We start from the raw sequence: 23,140 nt of genomic DNA, 5'->3' as shown, positions 1-23,140 counted from the left end.
AAAAGTTCACACAAAAAAACACGTTGCTGGATTCTCTGAAATCAATAAAAAAGTTTCGTAGATCTACGAAAAACGTACAAATTGCTTCAAAAAGATTGCAAAATCATCGAGATCGACAAATTACAAACGGAAGCCGAACCTCGCGGCCCATTTTGGCAATTAGTCGTAGTATTTCGGGCCGCATGTGAAACACAAAGAAAATTGCTGTATTTTTTTAAATTTTCGAAGCTTCCAAGATGATTTTTTTTTTTTATTTTCAACCAATGATTTATTATTTTGAAATTTTTACAGAATATAATTCCATATAAATCTCTGCTTGGAAAATCCCTTTTGTCCTTTAAAATTCACGCTCCACCTTGATGCATTTTGCTAACCTTTTCAATGTTTTGTTATTTCAATGAATTTTCAGAATAGGGTCTTAATAAATCGCAACATTTTCGAATTGCATTAAAAATACAATTATTTTTTATCAATTCCGTCGTGAAACCCCTTATTTGCGTTGTCATTTTCAAACAACGAAACAGTCTACTTTTCCTTAGCAAAAATAACAGAATCGAAAAGAAATACTTTTCAAAACTGAAATGGATGCTGAAAAGTTGAAATTTTCAGCACTTGTTTTGAAAAGTGTTACTTTTCAACATTGTTTCGATTTAAACGGTGAAATGACTAAATACATATACATTTGACTTAAAATTCCATTCAAAGGGTGTTTTCGGATTTGCAAAAAATATTGTATGGAACTCGTTGCAAAGCTTGATTTTTTCAGCACTGGTCGTATCTATTAAACTCGAAGTAACTACATTAAAGTATTATCCGATCACAAATTTGAGCTTTTCAAAATTCTTAGCTTGGAAAATAGCAAATTGAATAGCAAATTAAATTTTACAAAAAAAAAATCCTGCTAAACCTTGGCATTTATAGACTTTCTCGATTTCAACACAATATTCACACTATTTTTAATTTTATCAGAAATGAGCGCAATTACGTAAAATAAATTGCAAGTTCTCCAAAATACTAGATTTAATTTTTTATGCTTTCCCAATCCAATTATTCAACGCTTAGGCTCAAACGTAATTTTGACACAGAGAACGCCAAGACCTATGGTTGTCAAGCGATTTTTTCTCGTTTTTAAGCTATTTCAAATAATTTATAAAAGTCCAATAAACTCAGAGTTTTTTTTGAATAGGTTTTCAAAAAAGGTCTTGAAATAAACATTAAAAATTCACACCTTTCTTTAAAAAAGCATCTTCACAATTTTTTTGATAAAGAGCGAGAGGGCCGTTCAAAAGAGCTGCTCATTTTAATGAACGAGCGAAAACGATCGGCTCCTAAAAAAGAGCGTTTTCGCCCACCTCTACGGGACACGGTGTGTTTCCTAGAACAAACTTAAGATAAAAAAAATCGGCAAGTCTGATATTTGGCACCATGAAAGAAGGGCTCTTTCCCGACATTTTGCGGGGTTTGGCGAAATATTTCGTCGGGGGTCCAGAGCAACTTTTTTTTTGAAGATTTTTTTCGATTTTATAGGATTTTTCTTCAGAAAAGTCGATAGAAATCGATGGGTTCATGTTTATATCCATCAAATTCTTATGAATGTGCCTCAAGAGACTCTAAATTACAAATTTGACCTCAAATCAAAAGTAGATTTTGAATTTTGTGTCTATTTGGGTGCATTTTCATAACTCCAGAATTCTTGTTTCTTGCTGCTGAATTCTTGTCAAACCGCTTCCGGACCGGTGCAAAGTTGCATTCAATTTTATAGCAACGCAGCCAAAACGGGGTGCGTTCGCTGAAAAATGCCGAGAAAAATCATGCTTCTGTCAAAACCAGCTGGTGAAAAGCGGGAAACACACACCGCACACAAAGATGTGATTTTGATAAAAATTGGCCTCATTTTGATGAAATGCGTTAAAAGTAAATCAAAAATGTTCACTCTACACCGTGATATTGGGGGTCTCTCCAAATCAACTCAATCGGAATTCTAAATAAATAAGAATGTGTCCTAAAACGGCCATTTAGATCTGCCCCGCCGCGCAGGCTGGACTCGTGTAACTTGACCTACGAAAGTAAAGAATTGTGCATTGCGGGCTGTATGGCGGCAAGAGGAAAAAAATCCGGAGACCAGGATCGTCCAACTTTGCAAACAAAACGCTGCCCCCCAAAACATGCACCAGATTTGTGCCCCAAATGGCCTACGGCGCCAATCTCAATGGAGGCAGGTCTACAAACACATCGACGAGTGCTTCTCCGAACTCGCCTGAGCCCTCGAAAACGGTCCAGCTCTGTCCGCCCAACCCGGCCTACCGCGCCGCCGTCTTTATCGCCATCGGTCAACTCGTTGCCGAACAGCTCAAGCACAATTCCTTCCCCCAGGCAATCGCCTCCACCTACCGTGGCCACTTCGGCGGCTATCCGGTTACACTCGCCGCTTACCAAAACGGCGTCCAAAAGTGGAAAGATTTCGGAAACTTGACCGCCTTGCAAAATATGAAAGCAGCCAGCTCGAAAATGTACACAAACATCTGTCAAATCCGTTATAGCACGAATTTTTGTTCGCTATAAATCATTCTTGCTTGACATGAATTGAATTCTTGTAAGACAAGAATTGAATTGTTGTCGAACAAGAATTCAATTGTTGCTTCGCTCACCTCGAATTTTTAACATCAGTTTTTTCAAGTATTTTATGATGAATTCAAAAAAAAGTTATGTAGGTGAGCTTTTTTTGAGTAAGCAAGCATGTTTGCGAGATTTTTCGTCAAATTAATGCGAAAGTACCTGAAAAATAATTCTTGTCAAAATTGAACCGGTAACATGAATTCAAGTACAAGAATTCTGGGGTTATGAAAATGCACCCTTTTTTTCTTTTTAGATACTTAATCAATTCACATAGAGGAACAACAATTAAAATGATGTATGATTTTATCATTAAATACATTTTTCATATATTTATTTATTTTTCATTTGATTCTAAAAAAAAATATTTTGTTTATCCTAATTTTTTTGTGAATTTATTTTAATTTTAAATTCGATTCAGTTGTGTTCTTCTTAACATCTAAAAAGTACGAAAGAATCCTAATTCGCTAGTAAAAATTAAGTTAAAGGAGATATTTAAAATGTCCGGGACCGTGGTGTAGGGGTAAGCGTGAAGCCTGCCTCTCACTCAGTCGGCTTGGGTTCGATCCCAGACGGCCCCGGTGGCATTTTTCGAGACGAGATTTGTCTGATCACGCCTTCCGTCGGACAGGGAAATAAATGTTGGCCCCGGTCTAACCTAGAGGTTAGGTCGTTAGCTCAGTCCAGGTGTAGGAGTCGTCTCCCTGGGTCCTGTCTCGGTGGAGTCGCTGGTAGGCAGTTGGACTAACAATCCAAAGGTCGTCAGTTCGAATCCCGGGGTGGATGGAAGCTAAGGTGTAAAAAGAGGTTTGCAATTGCCTCAACAATCAAGCCTTCGGACACCTAGTTTCGAGTAGGAATCTCGCAATCGAGAACGCCAAGGCAATGCTGTAGAGCGAATAATTTGATTTTTTTGCATGGACTGTGGGGCCTACCCCAGTACATGTTTTAAAAATAATAATCTTGAGAAAAACCTTACCAGTTGCATTGATTATTTTTGCAATAATTATAGGAAATTTTACAAATAAACGAGCTGTATGATCTAATTCAATAAGACTTTGAATTTTGTATATAAATTTTTCTTTTTAGATAATCAATTCACATAGAGAAACAACAATTAAAATGATGTATGATTTTATCATTGAATACATTTTTCATATTTTTTTTATTTTACATTTAATTCTACTAAAAAAAATATTTTGCTTATCCTAATTTTTTTGTGAATTTATTTTTATTTTAAATTCGATTCAGTTGTGTTCTTCTTAACTTCCAAAAAATTATGAAAGAATCCTAATTCGCTAGTGAAAATTAAGTTAAAGGAGATTTTTAAAAAATTAAGTAGTCTCATGATTTCAAGAAATAATCCATATTAAGTGCATTTAACTTTGAGCATCGTGTTATCAAACTTTCCCTTGACCTATAATGTCCAGAAATGATGATTTGGTTTGAATTCAATTTTTAGAATTTGCAGGGAGATCCGATGTGGTTTACAGAATTTAACCAGATTTTTAGAAAGGTTGGAAATTATTTCTTACAATAACAATATTTTAAGTATCGTGGTTTCAAATTATTAAATCCTTCTAAATATTGTAGGTATTGAAATTAAACTGTGATTTCACATTTTCGTTGAATTTATTATTTTTTATCATTTTTCTTTATAATAGAAACTTTTTAAATTTAGTGACCACTTCCATAGAGCTTCGATACCTAATTGAAAGATTATTTCAATGAGTATTTAATTTTGAAGTTCTGGAAACTATGTCAAAGTTAAGAGTACTTAGGTGTTCTCTATAGACAAAAGTCGGAAAATGTGTGATATTTTGATGAAAGTCAATATTGGATGCATCATGAAACCTGTCGCTAGATAGACCATTCCGATCAGCCATTAAATTGGAAAATCTCGCAACATTTTTTCAGCGTTTGTATGTAGTGGTCTTCTTTCAAATGCAACCTGGCGCTTAAAATTTGGCTTGCGCCTTTTCGAGATATTTGAGTTTTAAATTTTCATCTCTTTTACCTTAAAATGGCTGTAACTTTTGACCCTTAAGTCTAAATTGACTCGGCAAAAATTAAAATATTTGTTTGTCACTGTTCCTCTGAAACTTAACCCTGAATTGCCATGTTAAAAAAACTGATTTTTGAAGGTTTACTCAGATGCTCAGATCAGATGGTCGTAGAAGGCGTAGATTACGAGATAAAATTTTGGTGTCTTCGACAAAGTTGCTTGGATTGGCAAGCTTAACAACTTTCTAGAAGACGAAAAAAATCCCAAAAATATTCCTGAAAAGTTAGATGCTCAAAATCACCCTTATTTTCAACCTAACCAAAAGTTGCACTTTTTTATTTACAACAACTCTTCTGAAGACACCAAAGCTTTAAAATTTCACAATTTTTCGGAAAATCAATTTTCCACTAAAGTCTGCGATCTGGACCAATGTGAGTTGTTAAGTAGGGTAGGGTAGTCATCAATGAGACACTTTTGGTTTTCAACTTTCAAAGATTTTTCTAATTTTTTCATTAGAATGTTTTAATGAGCTTTTAGTTGCATTATCTTTCTTTTAATGTGTTCTAACATTGACCAAAATATGAGATCGATCCGACATCTACAGCCAGAGTTATTCAACTGTCTCATTGTAGACGCACTTGGCAGGAACAATGAGACAGCTGGGGAACAATGAGACACTCTACGAAAATCAACATTTTTCTAGCAAAACATCATGTTTTTGTATTGTTCCATTGCAGGTGACTTGCCTTGAACATTTTAGAGCAATTTTGCCTACATGAAACTTTTAATAACAAAAGTTACACTAAAAAGTATTGAAATTTTGTAAAATCCATAAATTAATACCAAATAACTCAGTATTTTTGGTTAAATGAAGTTTAAACTCTATAAATATGCCAAAAATCACTTTTAATTCATGTTTTGAAAGATTTTCATCGATTTTGAAAAGTTTATTGAAGAAAAATCAAAGTGTCTCATTGTTACCCATGGGCTAAAATGAGTGGGGAACAATGAGACAGCCCTGGATTCTGGGTATATTCTAAATTTTGGCCAAACTTAATGAAAGGACATTGTAGCCCAACTTAATCCCTATGGAACGTCGAAAGAAATTTGAAGAAATATTAGTTTTTGTGTAAATGGCAGCCTACGAGCGAAAAAGTATTTTTTGTCCATAATTTACTTTTACACCCCATAATCAAACATTTATGAATTACTTTTCAAGGGAGCGTCCATAACCAAAGCCACTAATATGGCAGATGTGTATCCAGTAGACGTACCTTTCCCCCAAATATGAGCCTGATTGGTTGAAACTACGACTTGTGAGAGCCATTTTATCATTGTTCCCCGTGTCTCATTGATGACTACTCTACCCTATTGCTTACAAAATGGTGTTTAACCATTAGTTGTGCCATTTTATAGCAAAAATCTGTACTAAAACGCTATTGTTCTCGTAAATGTAAACCTTCCAATTTTTGTCTAATTAGTGTTCAATTGTCCGAATGATACAAAGCGTTTGTTAGTTCTAATTTTTAATTCTCGACTCAAAAAATGTCCTCGAATACCGAAGTGATTATGCTAAAAGACTATCCCCCTCCTCCACCAACGACAAAAGGACTCCACCGTCGCAAGCCATGGACGCGCGAAGATCAGGAAGTGACTCAAAAGTACCGACAATCCCTGCTGCAGCAAATCCGGAACCAACGTCATCGGGCGGTTGCCTTCGGGAGGAGCAAAACCCTCAATCGTCAGTTTTCGAAAAGTGCCAACGATGTTAAGGAGGTCGGTGCTGGGGCGCCGGAACTAAAGCAGACTCTGTCGCAGATTTGCCTCCACGCGAATGACGACAATTTCGAAGTAAAGTTCACCAAGGATGGGGTTCGCTGCTCGAAGACAGAATCGCTGTGTGACCTATCGAAGATTCGCGACGATTGTAAGGTTGTTGAACTTCATCCAAAGCCCAAGATTCCGAAAATCTCAAAGATTGCAGAATCTAAAGACGACGAAGAAGCGAAGCCAAAGTCACCACCGGTGGTACTCGCTAAAAAGGTCCTGAAGCGACAACTGTCGAAAAGTGTCAACGATGTCCGCAAATCTGGCGGGGGTCATTTCGGGTTGAAGGTCATCGGTTCGCCGCAGATAGCTCTGTCGCAGATTTGGACTGTCCCAACGAACTGTGGTTGCTGTGAGCCCGGAAAAGACGGCGATTGCAAACGGTTGAAGGTTGAAGAACTCCGTAAAAAGTTCGTCACGGAAGAGGTTAGTCCGGCGAAGCCGGAAAAGACCAAAAGCCCGGTGAAACCGAAGGAGGTCGTAATAACCCACGAAGAGGACGACGATGACGATGACGATAGATTCCTGGTAGTAAAGATGCTCTCGTGGATGGGACGGATGCTGACAAAAAATCCAACTCCCAAACCCAAGTGGGTAGTGCTGCAGGTTCCCGTAGTTTCTCGCTGGAGAAGTACCAAGGATGCCAGGGCCAAAGCTACCAAAAACAAAACGCATCTTTACCTGAACGTCATCGTCGAGGCCGGTTCCGGAGCGATAAGCATCACGCCGGTGGCCAGCTTTGAAGAGATGATCAAGACCAGCGTGTTTGTCAAGGAGTCAAAGCACGAGTCGACACTTGGACTTTATTTTGCGTTCTCGTAGAGAACGGTTAAATTTTAAAGTTCAGAGGAATTTCGGTGAGTATTAAACTCGGGGATCATTTCTGCGAAAACGTCTCAGTCCAGTCCCTTCCCATTCATAGCCAAATCGAAGTTTTGTTTAGCAATTCCGTCGTGAAACTACTGACTTTTCCTTTCATTCTTGAGCGTCGAAGCGACCTACTTTTTTTCTACCAAAACTAACAGAATCGAAAAATAATACTTCACTTTTCATCACTTGTATGGGAAAGCAATATCTTTCAATATTATATTCATTTAAACGTTAAATGGACTAAACACATGGACAATCGACTTACATTTCTTTTCAAAGTATGTTTTTCGGAATTGCAGAAAATGTTGTATTCGACTGGTTGTTAAACTTTTTTTTTGGCATTCGTCGTATTTACTCAATTGTTCACCGAATTTGGATAAATTTACTACTTGTGCTGAAAAAATATTCTTTATGCAACTTTTTGCATAAATTACTATTTCCATTTCACCGAATGTTAAATGTATGTATCGTCGCCATCGTGCTAACTTGTCGTACGTGCATTTTGGGCCAAATTGAGTTAAGAACGCAATTTTGTACAGCTCACAATGCCTCACCTTTTGACCTTCACAGATCCCCAAAATTCGATTTCAATCCTGAGATATTCAACAAAAACCGAAAAAATTCCCTGCATTTTTGTCACTTTACATATGAAAGTAGTTTCAATCTTGTCGTGCTATCTTGTCACTCCCTGAAAATTGATGTAAGTGCAACAAAAGGCCAAAGGGATTTCAAGCCAGGAAAGTCAGGATGCGTTTGTCGCACGTACAAGCTAGACTACCGTAAACATTTGTAATTATAACTCGGGACTCCAGCAACCAACTTCAACCAAACTTTGGGACAATGCACAGAATGGTGAGCCAAACAAAACGTGTTTGTTATTGTTTACATTGCGTGCTCTCGTTTTTGAATATTCAAGGTCAAACATTAAAACGCGTTTTTCTCGGAACGTCAAAATGGCGGGTGCGACAAGATAGCACGACGACGTCGGTATGTATACCACTACCTAAAGCCCAGGGTGGCCACTTCTGAACTGTTTTACGTTTAGAATACATGAAAAAAAAAAATGAAATTTAAAAACTGAGCAATTCTCTGAGATTTCGGTCATTCCATTTTTTTGTATTTTTTAATCCGGCTGAAACTTTTTTGGTGCCTTCGGTATGCCCAAAGAAGCCATTTTGCATCATTAGTTTGTCCATATAATTTTCCATTACAAATGTGAAAATTCAAAAATCTGTATCTTTTGAAGGAATTTTTTGATCGATTTGGTGTCTTCGGCAAAGTTGTAGGTAAGGATAAGGACTACACTGAAAAAAAAAAAATGATACACAGTAAAAAAATTGGTGATTTATAATTTAACTTTTTGTCACTAAAACTTGATTTGCAAAAACAACACTATTTTTTATATATATTTAAGGGACATAAAATGCCAACTTTTCAGAAATTTCCAGGTTGTGCAAAAAATCTTTGACCGAGTTATGAATTTTCGAATCAACACTAATTTTTCAAAAAATTGAAATTTTGGTCGAAAAAAATTTTCGACTTCATTTTTCGATGTAAAATCAAATTTGCAATCAAAAAGTACTTCAGTGAAATTTTCATAAAGTGCACCGTTTTCAAGTTAGAGCCATTTTTAGGTAACTTTTTCAAAAATAGTCGCAGTTATCATGTTTGCCCACTTTTGAAAAAAATATTTTTGAAAAGCTGAGAAAATTCTCTATATTGTTCTTTTTTGAACTTTGTTGATACGACCTTTAGTTGCTGAGATATTGCCATGCAATGGTTTAAGCAGGAACATTGATGTTTTCTAAGTCTCACCCAAACAACCCACCATTTTCTAACGTTAATATCTCAACAACTAATTGTCCGATTTTCAATGTTAAAATATGAAACATTCGTGAAATTTGCCGATCTTTCCGAAAAAAATATTTTAATTTTTTTTAAATCAAGACTAACACTTAACAATAACAAAAATGCGTAATATTGAATGTTTGGCCCTTTTGAAATGTTAGCCTTGATTTGAAAATTTTAAAAGTATTGTTTCCGGAAAGATCGGAAAATTTCACGAATGTATCATATTTTAACATTGAAAATCTGACCATTAGTTGCTGAGATAGCGACGTTAGAAAATGATGGGTTGTTTGGGTGAGACTTAGAAAACATTAATTTTCCTTTTTTTTTTGCAAAAATGCAAAATATAGAGAATTTTCTCAGCTTTTCAAAAATATTTTTTTCAAAAGTGGGCAAACATGGGCACTAATTTAAAAACAAGAAAAACTGCGACTATTTTCAAAAAAAGCCACCTAAAAGTGTATTTAACTTGAAACAGTGCACTTTAGCAAAATTTCACCAAAGTACTTTTTGATTGCAAATTTGATTTTACATCGAAAATTGAAGTTGAAAAATTTTTGCGACCAATATTGCGATTTTTTTGAAAAAAATTGTGTTGATTCGAAAATTCATAAGATTTTTTGCACAACCTGGAAATTTCTGATAAGTTGGCATTTTATATCCCCTAAAACATATCAAAAAATAAAAAAAAAATTAAAAATAGTGTTTTTTTTGCAAATCAAGTTTTAGTGGCAAAAAGTTAAATTAAAAATCATCAATTTTTTTTACCGTGCATCATTTTTTTTCAGTGTGGTCCTTATCCATACCTACAGCATTGCCGAAGACACCAAATCGATCAAAAGATTCCTTCAAAAGATACAGATTTTTGAATTTTCATACATCATTTTTGTATGGACAGCTGCCAAATTTGTATGAATAATTATATGGACAAACTAATGATGCAAAATGGCTTCTTTGGGCATACCGAAGGCACCAAAAAAGTTTCAGCCGGATTAAAAAATACAAAAATTAAAATTCAAAAAAAGGTCGACTTCGTAGAGAACTGCTCAACTATCAAAGAAATTTTTAGTTATTGCAAATAACTAAGTGGTAGAACATGAAATCTTATCATACTGAATTTTTCATTGAAAAAAGTTATAATAATAAAATACTGATTAAAATAGGAACTTGGCAAAAAAAAATTTAAATAAATCGAATTCCTGAATATTTGAACGTGCTATATTTAAAAAAAAAACAAGAAAAACTTTTTAAGTAACTAAGTATCAAAAACTATATGTTTGCCAATTTTAAAATAAACATTGTTTTTTTCAGGTGGCCATTATGAACAACAGTTGGAAAGTTAAAAGAGCTCTATAACGAGATTTTTTTTTTTAAATATGAGTTTTATTGCGAAAATCAACATAAATTAAGAACCATTAAAGCAGAGTTCAGGATAATGATGTGTTTTATCGTATCATCAGAAAAAAATACCACCAGTCATGCTGTCTTTTTAAAAAGGAACTGAAACAAGTTGTCCACTTTTTGCCAGCGATTTTCTCGAATCGCGGTTTTTGGTTTTGTGGCCTAATGAAATGTTTGGCTCGAATTGTGTGTGTGTGCTTTAATTTTTGATGTATTCTTGAAAATTTGTTTCTGTTTTAAGAAAATTGTTAACAATTTGTTTTTTTTTAATTCATTAAAAAATTCTGTATGATGGTTCATTTTATTTTTTTATAAAGATTTTTTTTGTTTGAAATTATTCTTTAGATAAGAAATGGCTATCAATTTAGCTATTAATTGAGTTTCTGGAAAAGTCGGAAATTTAAAAACGGGATTTGAGTGGTCACCCTGCTTTGAAAGCCACATTGCTTGAAATTTTAAAATTATTTGAAAGTGTCCAAAACTATTTTAAAAAATATAAAAATAATAAAAAAACAATAAGAAAAAAACATGGATGTTAAATGATTTTTTTAATCTCTTTTATTTTTTTGCAGAAGTGCATTGACAATTTAATTTTTAGTTAAAAACGACGAGTAAAAAAAATATATAAAAAAGATTGAGAAGACCAAAAAATCCTAAATTTCAACCAAGTCAAAAATGGCCCCTTTCCTTTTGTAACAACTCATCCGAAGACAATATAGCTTAAATTCTGCATCATTTTTATGGAAAGTTCAGCAAGGCATATGAATGCATTTAAATGTTGTAAACAATGAAGCGGCCAGGCCTACTACGTATTAATTACCGCAGAGATAGTTCGTAGAAATGGATCAAGTTTGGGCATGAATCGTAGCAATGAAATAATATTCATTTAAATTTGTATTCTAGACTCTGTAGAGAAACTAGAGCATATCAGATTTGGGCACAAGCTGGGATTTGGGCGGTACAGTACTCCTAACTAAAAAATAAGATTTAAAAAGAATATCCATCCAGGAAAGGCCGTTTTGGTCTTGTTTAACAGAATAAAAGTTATTTGAGTTTGTAGTGGTAATCTACTTGGTGGTGCTTTGCACCCATTGTTCTGCAGAGTGTACTAAACCGATCGCTATCTCCATTTTGCTGATCGCGTTGATCCATAATGTGTTGATCGCCTACCGCAAAGTGCACGTCCAATCTTGTTTTTTTTACGTTCAATGTTCGCCCAAATTTTACCACTTTTTTGATCCCCTGCTGGTGCAAGGATGATGGACTGGCCCAAGTTTCGGTACGCGGAGGTGCTGCCGAACCGGCCGGAATCGATCGCGGAGCGGCACAGCCGAGTGCGGCGGGAGTACGGTGACTACGTGCGCCGCCAGTACGGCCTCGGCAAGCGCCGCTGGAGTGCGGACACTTCGGCCCTAATGCGACTCTCCGGGGACTGCTGTAATGGGGGTGCCTTCCGTTCGGTGGCCATCAACTGTCGCGTGCGGAACGAGATTCCGGTGCAACGTGGTGGGGAGAAGGAGAAGTACACCATCAGTGAGGCTGTGAAGCAGATGCTTCTGAGTTCGGGAACTCCCGGAGTTCCACGGGAGGGAATTCCCAAGGAGGTTCCTAAGGAGACTACCGGGGGAGAGTTTGGTGAAGTCTGTGCGGTCACTTCGAGTGAGTCGAACTCCGTGGCAGATGGAACTGAATCTCCAGAAATTGTGGTGAAGGAACCCCCGGTTGAGAAGCAAGCGAGCGTCGATTTCTCAGCGGTGGAGGAAGAGACGATCTTGGAGGACCCGCCAGTGAGAACATGGTTTGGTAGCGTGACTTCCTGGTTCAAGACAATGGGAGCTTCTGGAGTTCCTTCGGTGGGAACTGTCGAGGAAGCACCCAAGTCCCCTGACGATGGCGAGTCCGGTGACCTCGGTGAGAATTGCGAAGATTCCACACCAGATGGTTCTGGACAGATCGTTACGAAAGGGGCGCGATGCCGGAGGATAGCTGCCGGGTTGTACCGGGAATCTGTTGTGTTTTTGAAAAACCTGATTCGGGAAACGCTTGAATGGATGATCTCGGCTGTCGACTGGTTCGTTGGTAAGTGCCATTTTGTTACGTGTTCTGGTATTGTCTTGATAGATTATAGCAGATATCTACCATTTTGTACCTTGTACTAAAATCTCTACAGATCTTCAAGACAAAAGTGTTCTTGGTGAAAAGGTCGTAACAATAGCTTTAACCGGTCGAAAAGATATTGTGTTCTGTGAATTTGTTAATTTTTGTGTTATAATTAGAAATCTAAAAATGTCGTGGAACGACTGCGCGCGATCTTTTGCCCGATTCGACGCCCAGCAGGAGCTCATCCGCCGGAAGCAGGAAGAACGGAAGCGCCAGCTAGCCGAACAAGAATTCCGTCAGCGAATGCAGCATCGTGTCCGCACATCCCGCGGTGACTTTTACGATCCGCCTCAGGAGCCTCGGTCGGCAAATCCGACCTACAATCCGCATAAACCCTCCTCAGGCAACTCTTCCTTCTACGATCCACCTAGACGAGCGAATATGAACCGCCCCGTTACTGCGAAAGTTCCGGAACCTCGCCCCAAACCGGCTGCGACCACCACCCGTCAAGAAACGGTGGAGATCAACGTGGCCAACCAGGTCATCGACCCGCGAAAACACATCATCACAAAGTACGTCTCCGAATTCTTCACACCATACTCCAAGCGACCTGTCACAAAGGCGGAAACCGTGATCGTCACCGAACCGGGACTCTCGGATGAGCCCAAGGTCAAGGAAACGCTCGCGTTCATGAAGCAAAAGGAGCACGAACTGATGCAGGTCATCCAGAACTCGGATCGTGCCGGCAAGTGGACGTACCAAGCCCCAGCGAAGCAGGGCATCGTGAAGGCCACCACCACCGTGATGTACAACCCCCAGGCAACGGATCCGTACTCCAACACCATTACAATCATGAACGGAGTGACCTACAAAAGACCTCCGCCGCCGCGTCTACAACGCCGTCAATCCTCAATTGACCTGCCGGCGATGGTGCCCTCGATCAACATTGAGGACGCTTCGTTCCAAGAGGAGTACGACGCGTACAAAAGAGTCCGCAAACCAAATCACCGATCGATTTCAAGCTTCGACGAGGAATCGCTGGACGATCCTCAGCCGTCGCAGCAACAACGTCGGATTCGGTTCTCGAATCAGAATTCCTTCTACCGCTATCCGCCGGCGTCTTCCGTTTACGAAGACGAGGTGGTCAGCAGTGGAGCCACCGTGACCCGACCGACGGCTAGTCGACCAGTCAACAGCGGGGCTTCGTCGGGCTCAGGTATCGCTGCGGAACCTGTTCAAAAAAAATTATTTTAAAAAAGAAATTTCGCGCTCCACTTATTCTAATGTTTTTTAAATTGCAATTTTCGTTGTTTGAGTTTTAAACTAATATATTTTTATTATATTGTTTCATCCACAGGCCGCGGTCAGCTCGGCTTCATCGACGACTTCGGAGGTTTCCGGAAGTGAAAACTTTTTTAGCATAACAGAAGATGGTAGGTTGTCCTTTATTTTGATTCTAGGAAATTATTTCAATTCTTAATTCACGCTTCCAGACACCCCCCAAAATTCACCGTTACGCAAATCGCAAGCCCTAAACAGCACCAGCACCAGTACGCCGGTCCAACCGCCGGCTACGCCAAATCAAATCAACAACAACACCTTGGGGAACAGCAGCATTTCATCGTTTTCGGGGCTGGCCTCCAACTCGACCGCAAATGCCACGACCAGCAGCAGCAACAACACCAACAACAACACCAGCAGCAATAGCATCAACCTTGGCGGATCGTTCTTCTCGAGCTTTGCCGGGGGAAATGCGGCCGCCACCAACACCAGCTCCTCCGCCAATGGTTCCAGCAATAACGGAGTGTCGCCGACCGTCGCCTCTCGGGTTCGCCGGCTGTCCAACTCATCGATGGCGAGCGATGTGTCGTTCCGGTTGCCGTCGTACGATTCACCTGCGGTAAGTCCCAGTTAACTCAAACCGAATTCTGAAACGGAATCTAATTAGAATCGTATACAAATTCCGTTTCAAACGCAACAACCGGTTCCGTGTTCGAACCGGTTGTTGCGTTTGAAACGGAATTTGTATACGATTCTAATTAGATTCCGTTTCAGAATTCGGATTGATTTGACTGGGGTGGGCCTTGCTTTGGCGTTGGACTACGTGCGATATTATGACAGTTGATTCATTGTCAAAAATTCTTTGTTCAAAAATTCATTGTTCAAAAATCTATCTTATTTGGCAGATCATTCACTTAATTCCATGCAAATTGCTGTTTTTTCACTATTTGAACATTGCGGTCGTTCTAAAATTCTAAAATTTTAAAATTTTAAATTCTAAATTTCTAAATTTGGAAATTCCCAATTTCTAAATTTCTAAATGTCTAAATTTCTAAATGTCTAAATTTCTAAATGTCTAAATTTATGAATAAACATAAAAATATTTTTATCTTTTTTTTTAATATAAACTTTTTGAAAATCGGCCTTCGTCATGCACACGGGACCTGTTTAACGAGTCTTCACTAAAATTTTGAGCCGATTTGGTCAAAGCAGTGTTGAGATATCGTGGCACCCGTTTTTTGAAAGTGCTATAACTTCAAATAGTTATATCTCGGCAATGTTACAACCAAATGTCTTCAAACTTGTTCTGGTAAAAGATAAAAATGTATACTTTGATGCCCTGAAAACATATTTTAAAAAAGTTTAAATGTGTGCTCATACCAACTTCTGACATTTTTGCCGATTTACATGTATGTAACCCCTTAAATTCTTTAAAATATATCATTCCACAATTCTTAAATTTTTCTATTGTACAATTGGGTCCTAAAATTAAGCTTAAATTTTTGATATTATTTTTCTTATTTTTCTGAGTACAATAACCCTTCGTACGACCGCAATGGATTTAAAATAGATTTTTAAATCAATTTTTGAAAATTAACTCCGCGGCCCTACTTGACAGCTCGTTCCAAGGGGAACAATGTTGATCCATCGAAAAAATGTTGTCTCGTCATTTTTTTTTGTTTGCATTAAAATAAAAAAAAGTGATAATAAATGGTTTTCATTTACCTAAGGCTTTAGTTCCCTATTCTTTAAACGGAGTTTTTCATTTCTTGCCAGCTCCGTACTATCCTTTAATGGGATACGGTACGGCAATATTTTCAAAACAAAATGGCAACCATCAGACTATAAATTCGTATTTGCCTTTTACCTTAAGTAATTCATATTTTCAAAAAAGAAAAAAAATCACCAAACGTAGTCCTACATCAATCTCTAGTTGATGCGCATGCCTAAACTTAATTCACCACCCCTCCCTCCAAAGATCTACCACCTGGAGACCGACGTCGACGTATCGGCCAGCGAGACGGAATCCGTTTCTGGTGCAGCCGCCAGCAACGGTCAGCTGGACCTCGTCAGCAAAGACAAACTGTTTCAGGCGTACAAGAAAGCACTCGACCGGTACCAGAAGTATCGCGAACGGTACACGGAACTGGCGCGACGCTACCGTGAGCTGGAAAAGGACAACACCAAGGCTCGCTCGGTCCTGGTGGAGACACAGGACAAAGCACTGCGGCGAATCAGCGAACTCCGCGAGCAGTGCTCGCTGGAGCAGCAAGCCAAAGCCCACCTAGATTCGGCCCTGCGCATGGAAATCGAAGAGCTGCAGTGCGTGGTGAAGACACTCAAGACGAAGCTGGAAGCCGTTGGTGACCATGTGGACGGCGAGCAGCAGGATGCGGTCAAACCTGACGAGCCGGACTTGATTTCGTTGAGCGGAGGAGATGACGGCGCAGCGACTTGGGAAGCCAAGATCAAGGCGCTGGAAGAAAAGCTGGCTGGAGAAGCTCGGGTGAAGGATGCGTTGAGTGAAGAAATTGTCGCGCTGAAGAAGCGCGAAGAGGAACACTCGATATCCCTCGCGGAAAACAAAATGGCCATCCACTCCGAGCTGGAAAGCAAAGAAGCCGAGGTCCGGAAGCTGAAGGAACAACTTCAGAGCATCGAGAAGAGCATGAAGCAGGTGCTGGTGGAGAAGGATACGCTCGGGAAGGAGGTGACCGAGCTGAAAACGAAGCTCACGGCAGTCGAGAAGACTGCGTCTAGGGTGAAAGAACTGGAAGCTACGGTATCGACATGTAACGACCAGAAGAACAAGCTGGAATCCAAATTTGTCGAGTTCGAACGAAAGATACTCGAATTGGAGAAGGAGAAGCAACGAATGAAGGGCTCAAGCCAATCCTTCGAGCAGGAAAAGGTTGAGCTGTCGAAGAAGTTGCAAGAATCCGAAGTGAAGCTGACCGCTGCGGCAAAAGAAAACGAGAGCCTTGCGGCGAAGCTTGCACAGCTGGTCGCCCAGTCTAAGGATCTTACGCCTACGGCGGAAGTCGACGCGCTGAAGAAGCGAGTCGATGAGCTGACCGCCACTCGCGACGATTTGCAGCAGTCGGTGATGAATTCGCTCAAGGACCTTGACGTGTATCGCCAAAAGCTAGCGGAGAGTGAGCAAGCCGTTCAGGAGGTTGACTCGCTGAAAAGCTTATTGTCTGATAAGGAAATGGTCGTTCAGGACCTTAAGAGTCAACACGAAGAGGTCAGCGTCAGGTTAGAGTCGACTCAGAAAGAACTGGAAGAAAAGAACAAAAAACTTATCGAGCAAGAAGATAAGATATCTGAGTTGAAGAAAACCATTACGCTGGACCAGGAACGGCTGGTCGAGGTGACCAAAGCTCTCGATGCGCAAAAGGAGATACACGACAAGGACCGCGCCAGCAATGAAAACAGTTTGAAGGAAGTTTTCGACCAGAACAACCACTTGACGGCCGAGTTGAAACAGTTCAAGGATAAGCTGGAGAAGGTGAACGGCAAGTTCAAGAAGATCACCGACGAAAAGGGCAGTCTAAAGTCGCAGAACGAGCAGCTCCAGGCGGACATCAAAGCTTGCAAGCAGGAGGTAAACAGTTTGCACCAGCAAAAGGCTGCGCTCGCCGAGGAAATTCGGAACATCAAAATTATCAGTGAAAACACGGAATCGGAAGCGTTGGAGTCGCTGCAGGAGTCGATGCGAGTGAGCTTGGCGCAAGCTGAAGAGCGGTTGCTGGAAACGACTCGCGACTTGAACCAAGTGATTGAACTCAAGTCGGAGGAGAACCGGAAGCTGCTGGAGGAACGTGACGAACTGGCGGAAAAGCTTGAAGGTAGTCAGAAGGAGAAGGAAGATCTGGCTACGGAAGCTGGTACGCTCAAATCTAAGGTTGAATCGCTGCGGAATGAAAAGAAGGACCTGGAAAAGACGCTGGAACGAGAGATCCGGGAGAAGACCGAGCTGAAGGCACAGGTGACAAACATTCTGCAGGAGATTGGCCGACTGGAGGAACAGCTGAAGGAGGTGAAAACATCCCACTCGGCGATTCTCGGTGAGAAGCAAACGCTGGAAGAGAAGATCGAGCGGCTGCAGCGACAACACGTGGAAGCGAAAAGCAAAGCCGACAAGGAGAGCACGCACCGGTGGCAGGCGAAGATAAAGGAAGGTGAGACGAAGCTGCAGCAGGTCGAGTGCGAGAACTCCCAGTTGGCCGAAAAGAACTGCTTGCTGGAGGAGAGCCAGCGACGGACTGCGGAAGAAATCAAGAAGCTTCAGACGGCCCTGCAGGATGCGGAAAGCGCGGTCAAGCACGACAAGAAAAAAGGGAAAGAGGTTGAGGAGTGGAAGAAAAAGTGCCAGGAGCTGGAAGAAAGACTCAGCCAGTGTGCCGGAGATCACGCCAAGCTGTTCAACGAGAAGGAACTGCTCGACCATCAGCACCGATCGCTGCAGGATGAACTGGAAGCGAAGGAGAAGGAGAAGCTGTGCGTGTTGGACAACAACAAGTGTTTGACGGAAGAGCTGGAAGCGGTCAAGACCGGCAGCAAGACACTGGAGGAGGAGAAACAGCGACTGGTGGAAGAGTGCGACGCGTTGAGGGTTGAGATCGACAAGGTGCGAACGGAGAGCGACTACCTCAAGGGCAAGCAGACCGAGCTGAAGGCCAAGCTGGAGCGGGAAAAGAACGCCGTTCAGGAACAGAACGACACGCTGCACAAGGAGATTGACGCGATGAAAAACAGCAACCAGAACCGGCTGACGGAGCTGGAGTCGTTGATCAAGAAGGCTAATGAAGAGAAGCAATCGTTCAGCAAGAACGCCACCGACCTTGAGAAGAAGCTGGAGAACTACGAGGAAATTAAGATCGAGAACGAATACCTCAACACGTTGATCAAACAGTTGGAAGGAGAGCTTCACACGGTGAAGGACGAGCGGACAAAGCTTCAGACAGCTGCCACCGGCAAAGACACTGAACTCAACGGACTCAAGCTGAAGGTCAGCCAAAGCGAGGCGATCGTCGAAGGGAAGGATCAGGAGATTAAGAAGCTGATCAACGAGTTCGTGGTGAAGGAAAACGAAATGAAGGCGAAGATTTTGACGCTGGACCACGGCAAGACGGAAGCGGAGAAGCGCGCGACAGACGGAGCGGCTTCATGCGACAAGTTGAGTGAGGAGCTGAAGGGTGAGCAGAACCGATACGTGGAGGAGAAGAAAGACTTCGAAAGCCGGCTTGCGGAAGCCGTAAAACTGCAGGAAGAACTGAAGAGCGAGCTGGACAAAAACAAGACCGTGCTGGCGTTGTTTACGGACGAGAAGAAGAGCCTGCAGGACCAGCTGGATGAACTGAGAGAGGAGCTGGAGCAGCGAAGCAAGACGGGCGGAACCGCCCAGGAAGAGGTTGAGCGGTTACGCAAGGAACTCCAGCAGGCGCACGAACTCAAGCTGGAAAACGACAACTACGCCCGCGACCTGGACGAGCTGAAAAGCGAACTCAACGTAGCGATGGCCGAGAAGCTCGAGCTTATGCAGCAGCACTCGCAGCTCAAGGACCGGCTGGAGAACTTCAGCGCAGAGACGGAACAGAACGTGCAACAGTTTCAAGCCGAAATTGAACAGCTGCGGCAACAACAAACGCCGAGCAGTGAATCTGCGCTGGATCAGACCAAAGCGGTCGACGAGTTGCGGAACAAGAAGGAGGAGCTGGAGAACAAGCTGAAGAAGATTATGCATGAGGTGCAGGACGTGTCCAACCGGAACCTGTTCCTGGAGCAAAAGTGCGAAAACTATCTGATTCTGGAGCAGTCGAACGAGCGGTTGAAGCTGCAGAACGACAAGCTGTCACGGCAGTTGGACGAGACTTTGGTGAGTTGATTTGCGGAGAGGTTTTGGAAACTGAGAGCTAACTTGTTCTTTTTTTGGGTAGGTTTCAATGCATCACAATGAGGGTATCGCAGCCAACACCGAGTTCGAGTATCTCCGGAATATTTTATTCCAGGTGAGGGATTTAACAAAAAAAAAATCTTATGAAGATACTAATTTTGATATTTTTGCAGTACCTCAGCGGCAACGTGAACGGTAACAACAACACGCTGGTCAAAGTGATAGCCGCCGTGCTCAAGTTCACTCCTCAGCAGACGCAGGTCGTGTTGGAAAAGGAAGCTCACAGGCGGTCATTGGTAAGTCCCTGTTTGCGGGTCTTCATAAGAGCCATTGCTAGGTTACAGAGAAAGACAGTTGGTTAGGTGACTGTGGCTTTAATGCGTCCGACTTGTTGGGTAGCTGGGAATAGTGCAGGTAGTTGGCATGGCCTACTAACAATTTTTCTCCCTCCTTCCAGATGGGCCAAATCAACAATCTTCTATAGCAGGAAAAATCCAACGCCGCTGTCCAGCAGCAGCTGCTTCATCCCCGCACCAGCGCGAGCACCACTCGCTACCGGTTCTACTAGGAACGTCGTCCCGCCAAGGTTCGTGCATTCTGCGTGTTTGTGTGTGACTTGAAGACTGACTTTGAGCAGCGAACCGTCAGCATCTCTCCGGAGTGGAATTTTGCGTTCCTTCCTCTCATGAAATTTTTTAAACTCGTTAAATTATTACCCATAGCAAATGTGTTCACCAAGTCATACAAAATCTGACCCCACCCCTCCCTCACGACCGAGAGTTGACGAAGAAGTACCCCCCGTCAAAAAACGTAGCATAATTCAAAGCCAATCAAAATCAAACTCAAAGCACGATTACTAGCTAAAATATTGCAAGAAAAAAAAAGCGGCCCAGATTATTGCGCTTCGTTCCTCCGTTGCAACAATGGCCATGCTCAGGCACCACAACGCGCGCGTTACTTCTTTAGACTAGACAAATTCTAAGAAACTCAACACACGTTCTGTAAAACCTTATTTAAACTTGGTAGTGCAATTTCCCCACCCACAGAAAACAAAAAGTTTAAGCTGCTGTTCCCTAAACGGACACAACCAACTTATTTTTTTCTTTTATGTTGTAGTTTTTAAGTTGACATTTAGCAATTATATGTTGTGCATTTTCTACCCGTCTGTGACTTGAAGAAGAACTTTATGTATACTTTCTGTTATCGAATGCTTTTTTTCAAAAAAAGGGATGTATCTATTAACATTATATTGTGAAATTTTTTTTTTATTAGAACTATGTATTGTAACAAATAAAAAGCAAGAAGATTGGAGAACAAAATGAAGGCAAACTTTTAGTTGTGATTATCAAAATAGTTTCTAGTGAAAGAAAAGCATACTTTGTAGTAACGTTTATCATGGTGTTACAAACGTCCAACTTTTGTGGCTAGGATGCGTGCAACTTTCACCGCTTAACGTTCGTCAACGAAACAGAAAAAAATAAACCAACTTTCGTTACGATTATTACTTCTTGCAATCTGTAATTGACATCGCCAACAACGATTAGGCTTCGGACGAAGCCGACGACGAAGACAACAGTGCAAGAATCGTTTCGAGTTTGGAGTTAGAAATGATAAACTTGATACGAGCTGTGAAACGAGGCAGATGGACGATAAATACATTTCAGTAAGGGAATTGCAAATTTAATGTTTGAATTTGCGAAAAAAGGGATAAATTTAGAAAAAAAATGCTCAACATTTAGTTTTTATCATGTTTGATTAATGTTGTTAAATTTATTATTTATGCATTTTGATGATCCTATCCGCAGTATCTTTGCTTTGCCTTCAGAATATGTTGAGCATATTTAAGTACAGTTTTTACTCAATTCTCAACATTTTTCAAAATTTTAAATTTCAAAAATAATCCGTAATCCAAAATTGCAGCCAAAATGGCGGTAATGTAACAGGGCATCAATCAATCGAATTTGACTGATTTATTTTTTAAAAGCAATAAAAATACGACAAAAAAATCGATTACCGGATTTCACTGAAAAACTTAAAAAATTTGAACTACTACGGCTACGGTAACTGAGTCTGGACTATTTCTGGAGTTTTTTTTGAAAAGGTCCTATAAACCAAATTTTCATTTTTTGCTTTTTGGGTGTATTTAGAACCGCCTTGAGTCAGGGGTATTCAAAAACACCCAAAAAGCAAAAAATGAAAATTTGGTTTATAGGACCTTTTTTAAAAAAAACTCCAGATTTGGTTATTTCTATTTCTCACTAGAACTTTGACTTGTACACAGAAAAAAAAATCATGGTAATATTACATCTGGGAAGGGGTACATCTTTTATGTCAGAAAAAAAAGGTGTAATTTTACCTCTGGAAATGTGTAATTTTACCACTTTTCTGGTGTTATGTCACTTTTTCAGTCTAAATTTAGGTAAAATTACATCATAAAAGAGGTAATATTCAACCTTCCAAAATTGCAGCTTCCAAATTACATTATTTTTTACTGTGTATTGGAAAAAGGAGCAGTCGTGGTCGACACATGTTCTTTCTCTCTTTGCTAATCTCTTTCTTGCTTGTGCAGGTGAGCATGGTAACAGCAATCATCGGAATCTGGATCGAACGGAGAGAATCTTCTGTCTCATTTTACACGCTATCTCACGAGTTCTCCTTTCTGCTCTCACAACCGTTAGCTTATGGAGGTGGCTCGCACTAACAGCGGATCGACATCCTCTCCGCTTGCCTTAGATCTGAATGCAGTCATGGGCCAAATGATCTGAATTTCGGGAGAATTGAAACGATCGAGCTCTGCGCAAGTGAAAGAAGTTGTGAGAGTCAAATGAGCAATTCTCTACCAAAACCGGATATGGATTTTATTTGTATTTTTTTATTTGGCTCAAACTTTGTGGGGGCCTTCCCTATGACCAAATAAACTATTTTGTGTGATTGGTTCATCCATACAAGTCTCCATACAATTTTGGCTGCTGTCCATACAAAAATGGTATTAAATATTCAAACAGCTGTAACTTTTGAGTGAATTTTCTGGTCAATTTGGTGTCTTCGGCAAAGTTGTGGGTATTGTTGAGGACTTTTGAGAAAAAAATAGGTACACGGAAGAAAAATTTGCAGATTTTTTTATCAACTTTTTTTTCACTAAAACTCAATTTCCCAAAATACGTATTTTTTGATTTTCGAGATTTTTTGATATGTTTTAGGGGACAAAAATCCGCAACTTTTGAGCCATAGCGAAACATGGTAAAAAAATCTGCCGTCGAGTTATGAATTTTTGAAAAAACAGTGATTTTTGGAAA

General features: G+C 40.4%; 1 protein-coding gene across 1 annotated transcript in view; it reads left to right on the top strand.

Annotated features, from left to right (window-relative positions):
- Window positions 1–21,169, top strand: part of LOC119770848 (myosin-11) — a 31,178-nt gene extending 10,009 nt beyond the window's left edge. Inside the window, exons 2-7 of the mRNA XM_038266434.1 lie at window positions 14,022–14,097; window positions 14,158–14,564; window positions 15,924–19,826; window positions 19,888–19,959; window positions 20,018–20,140; window positions 20,302–21,169. Coding sequence (XP_038122362.1) covers window positions 14,022–14,097; window positions 14,158–14,564; window positions 15,924–19,826; window positions 19,888–19,959; window positions 20,018–20,140; window positions 20,302–20,328 — 4,608 coding nt within the window. The 3' untranslated portion in view covers window positions 20,329–21,169. The remainder of the gene's footprint in view (window positions 1–14,021; window positions 14,098–14,157; window positions 14,565–15,923; window positions 19,827–19,887; window positions 19,960–20,017; window positions 20,141–20,301) is intronic.
- The last annotated feature ends 1,971 nt before the right edge of the window (window positions 21,170–23,140 follow it).

This window comes from Culex quinquefasciatus, chromosome 3 (genome assembly GCF_015732765.1).
Source record: "Culex quinquefasciatus strain JHB chromosome 3, VPISU_Cqui_1.0_pri_paternal, whole genome shotgun sequence".
NCBI lineage: Eukaryota > Metazoa > Arthropoda > Insecta > Diptera > Culicidae > Culex > Culex quinquefasciatus.
The sequence above is the reverse complement of the archived record's forward strand: the minus strand, read 5'-3'. Positions and strand labels throughout refer to the sequence as shown.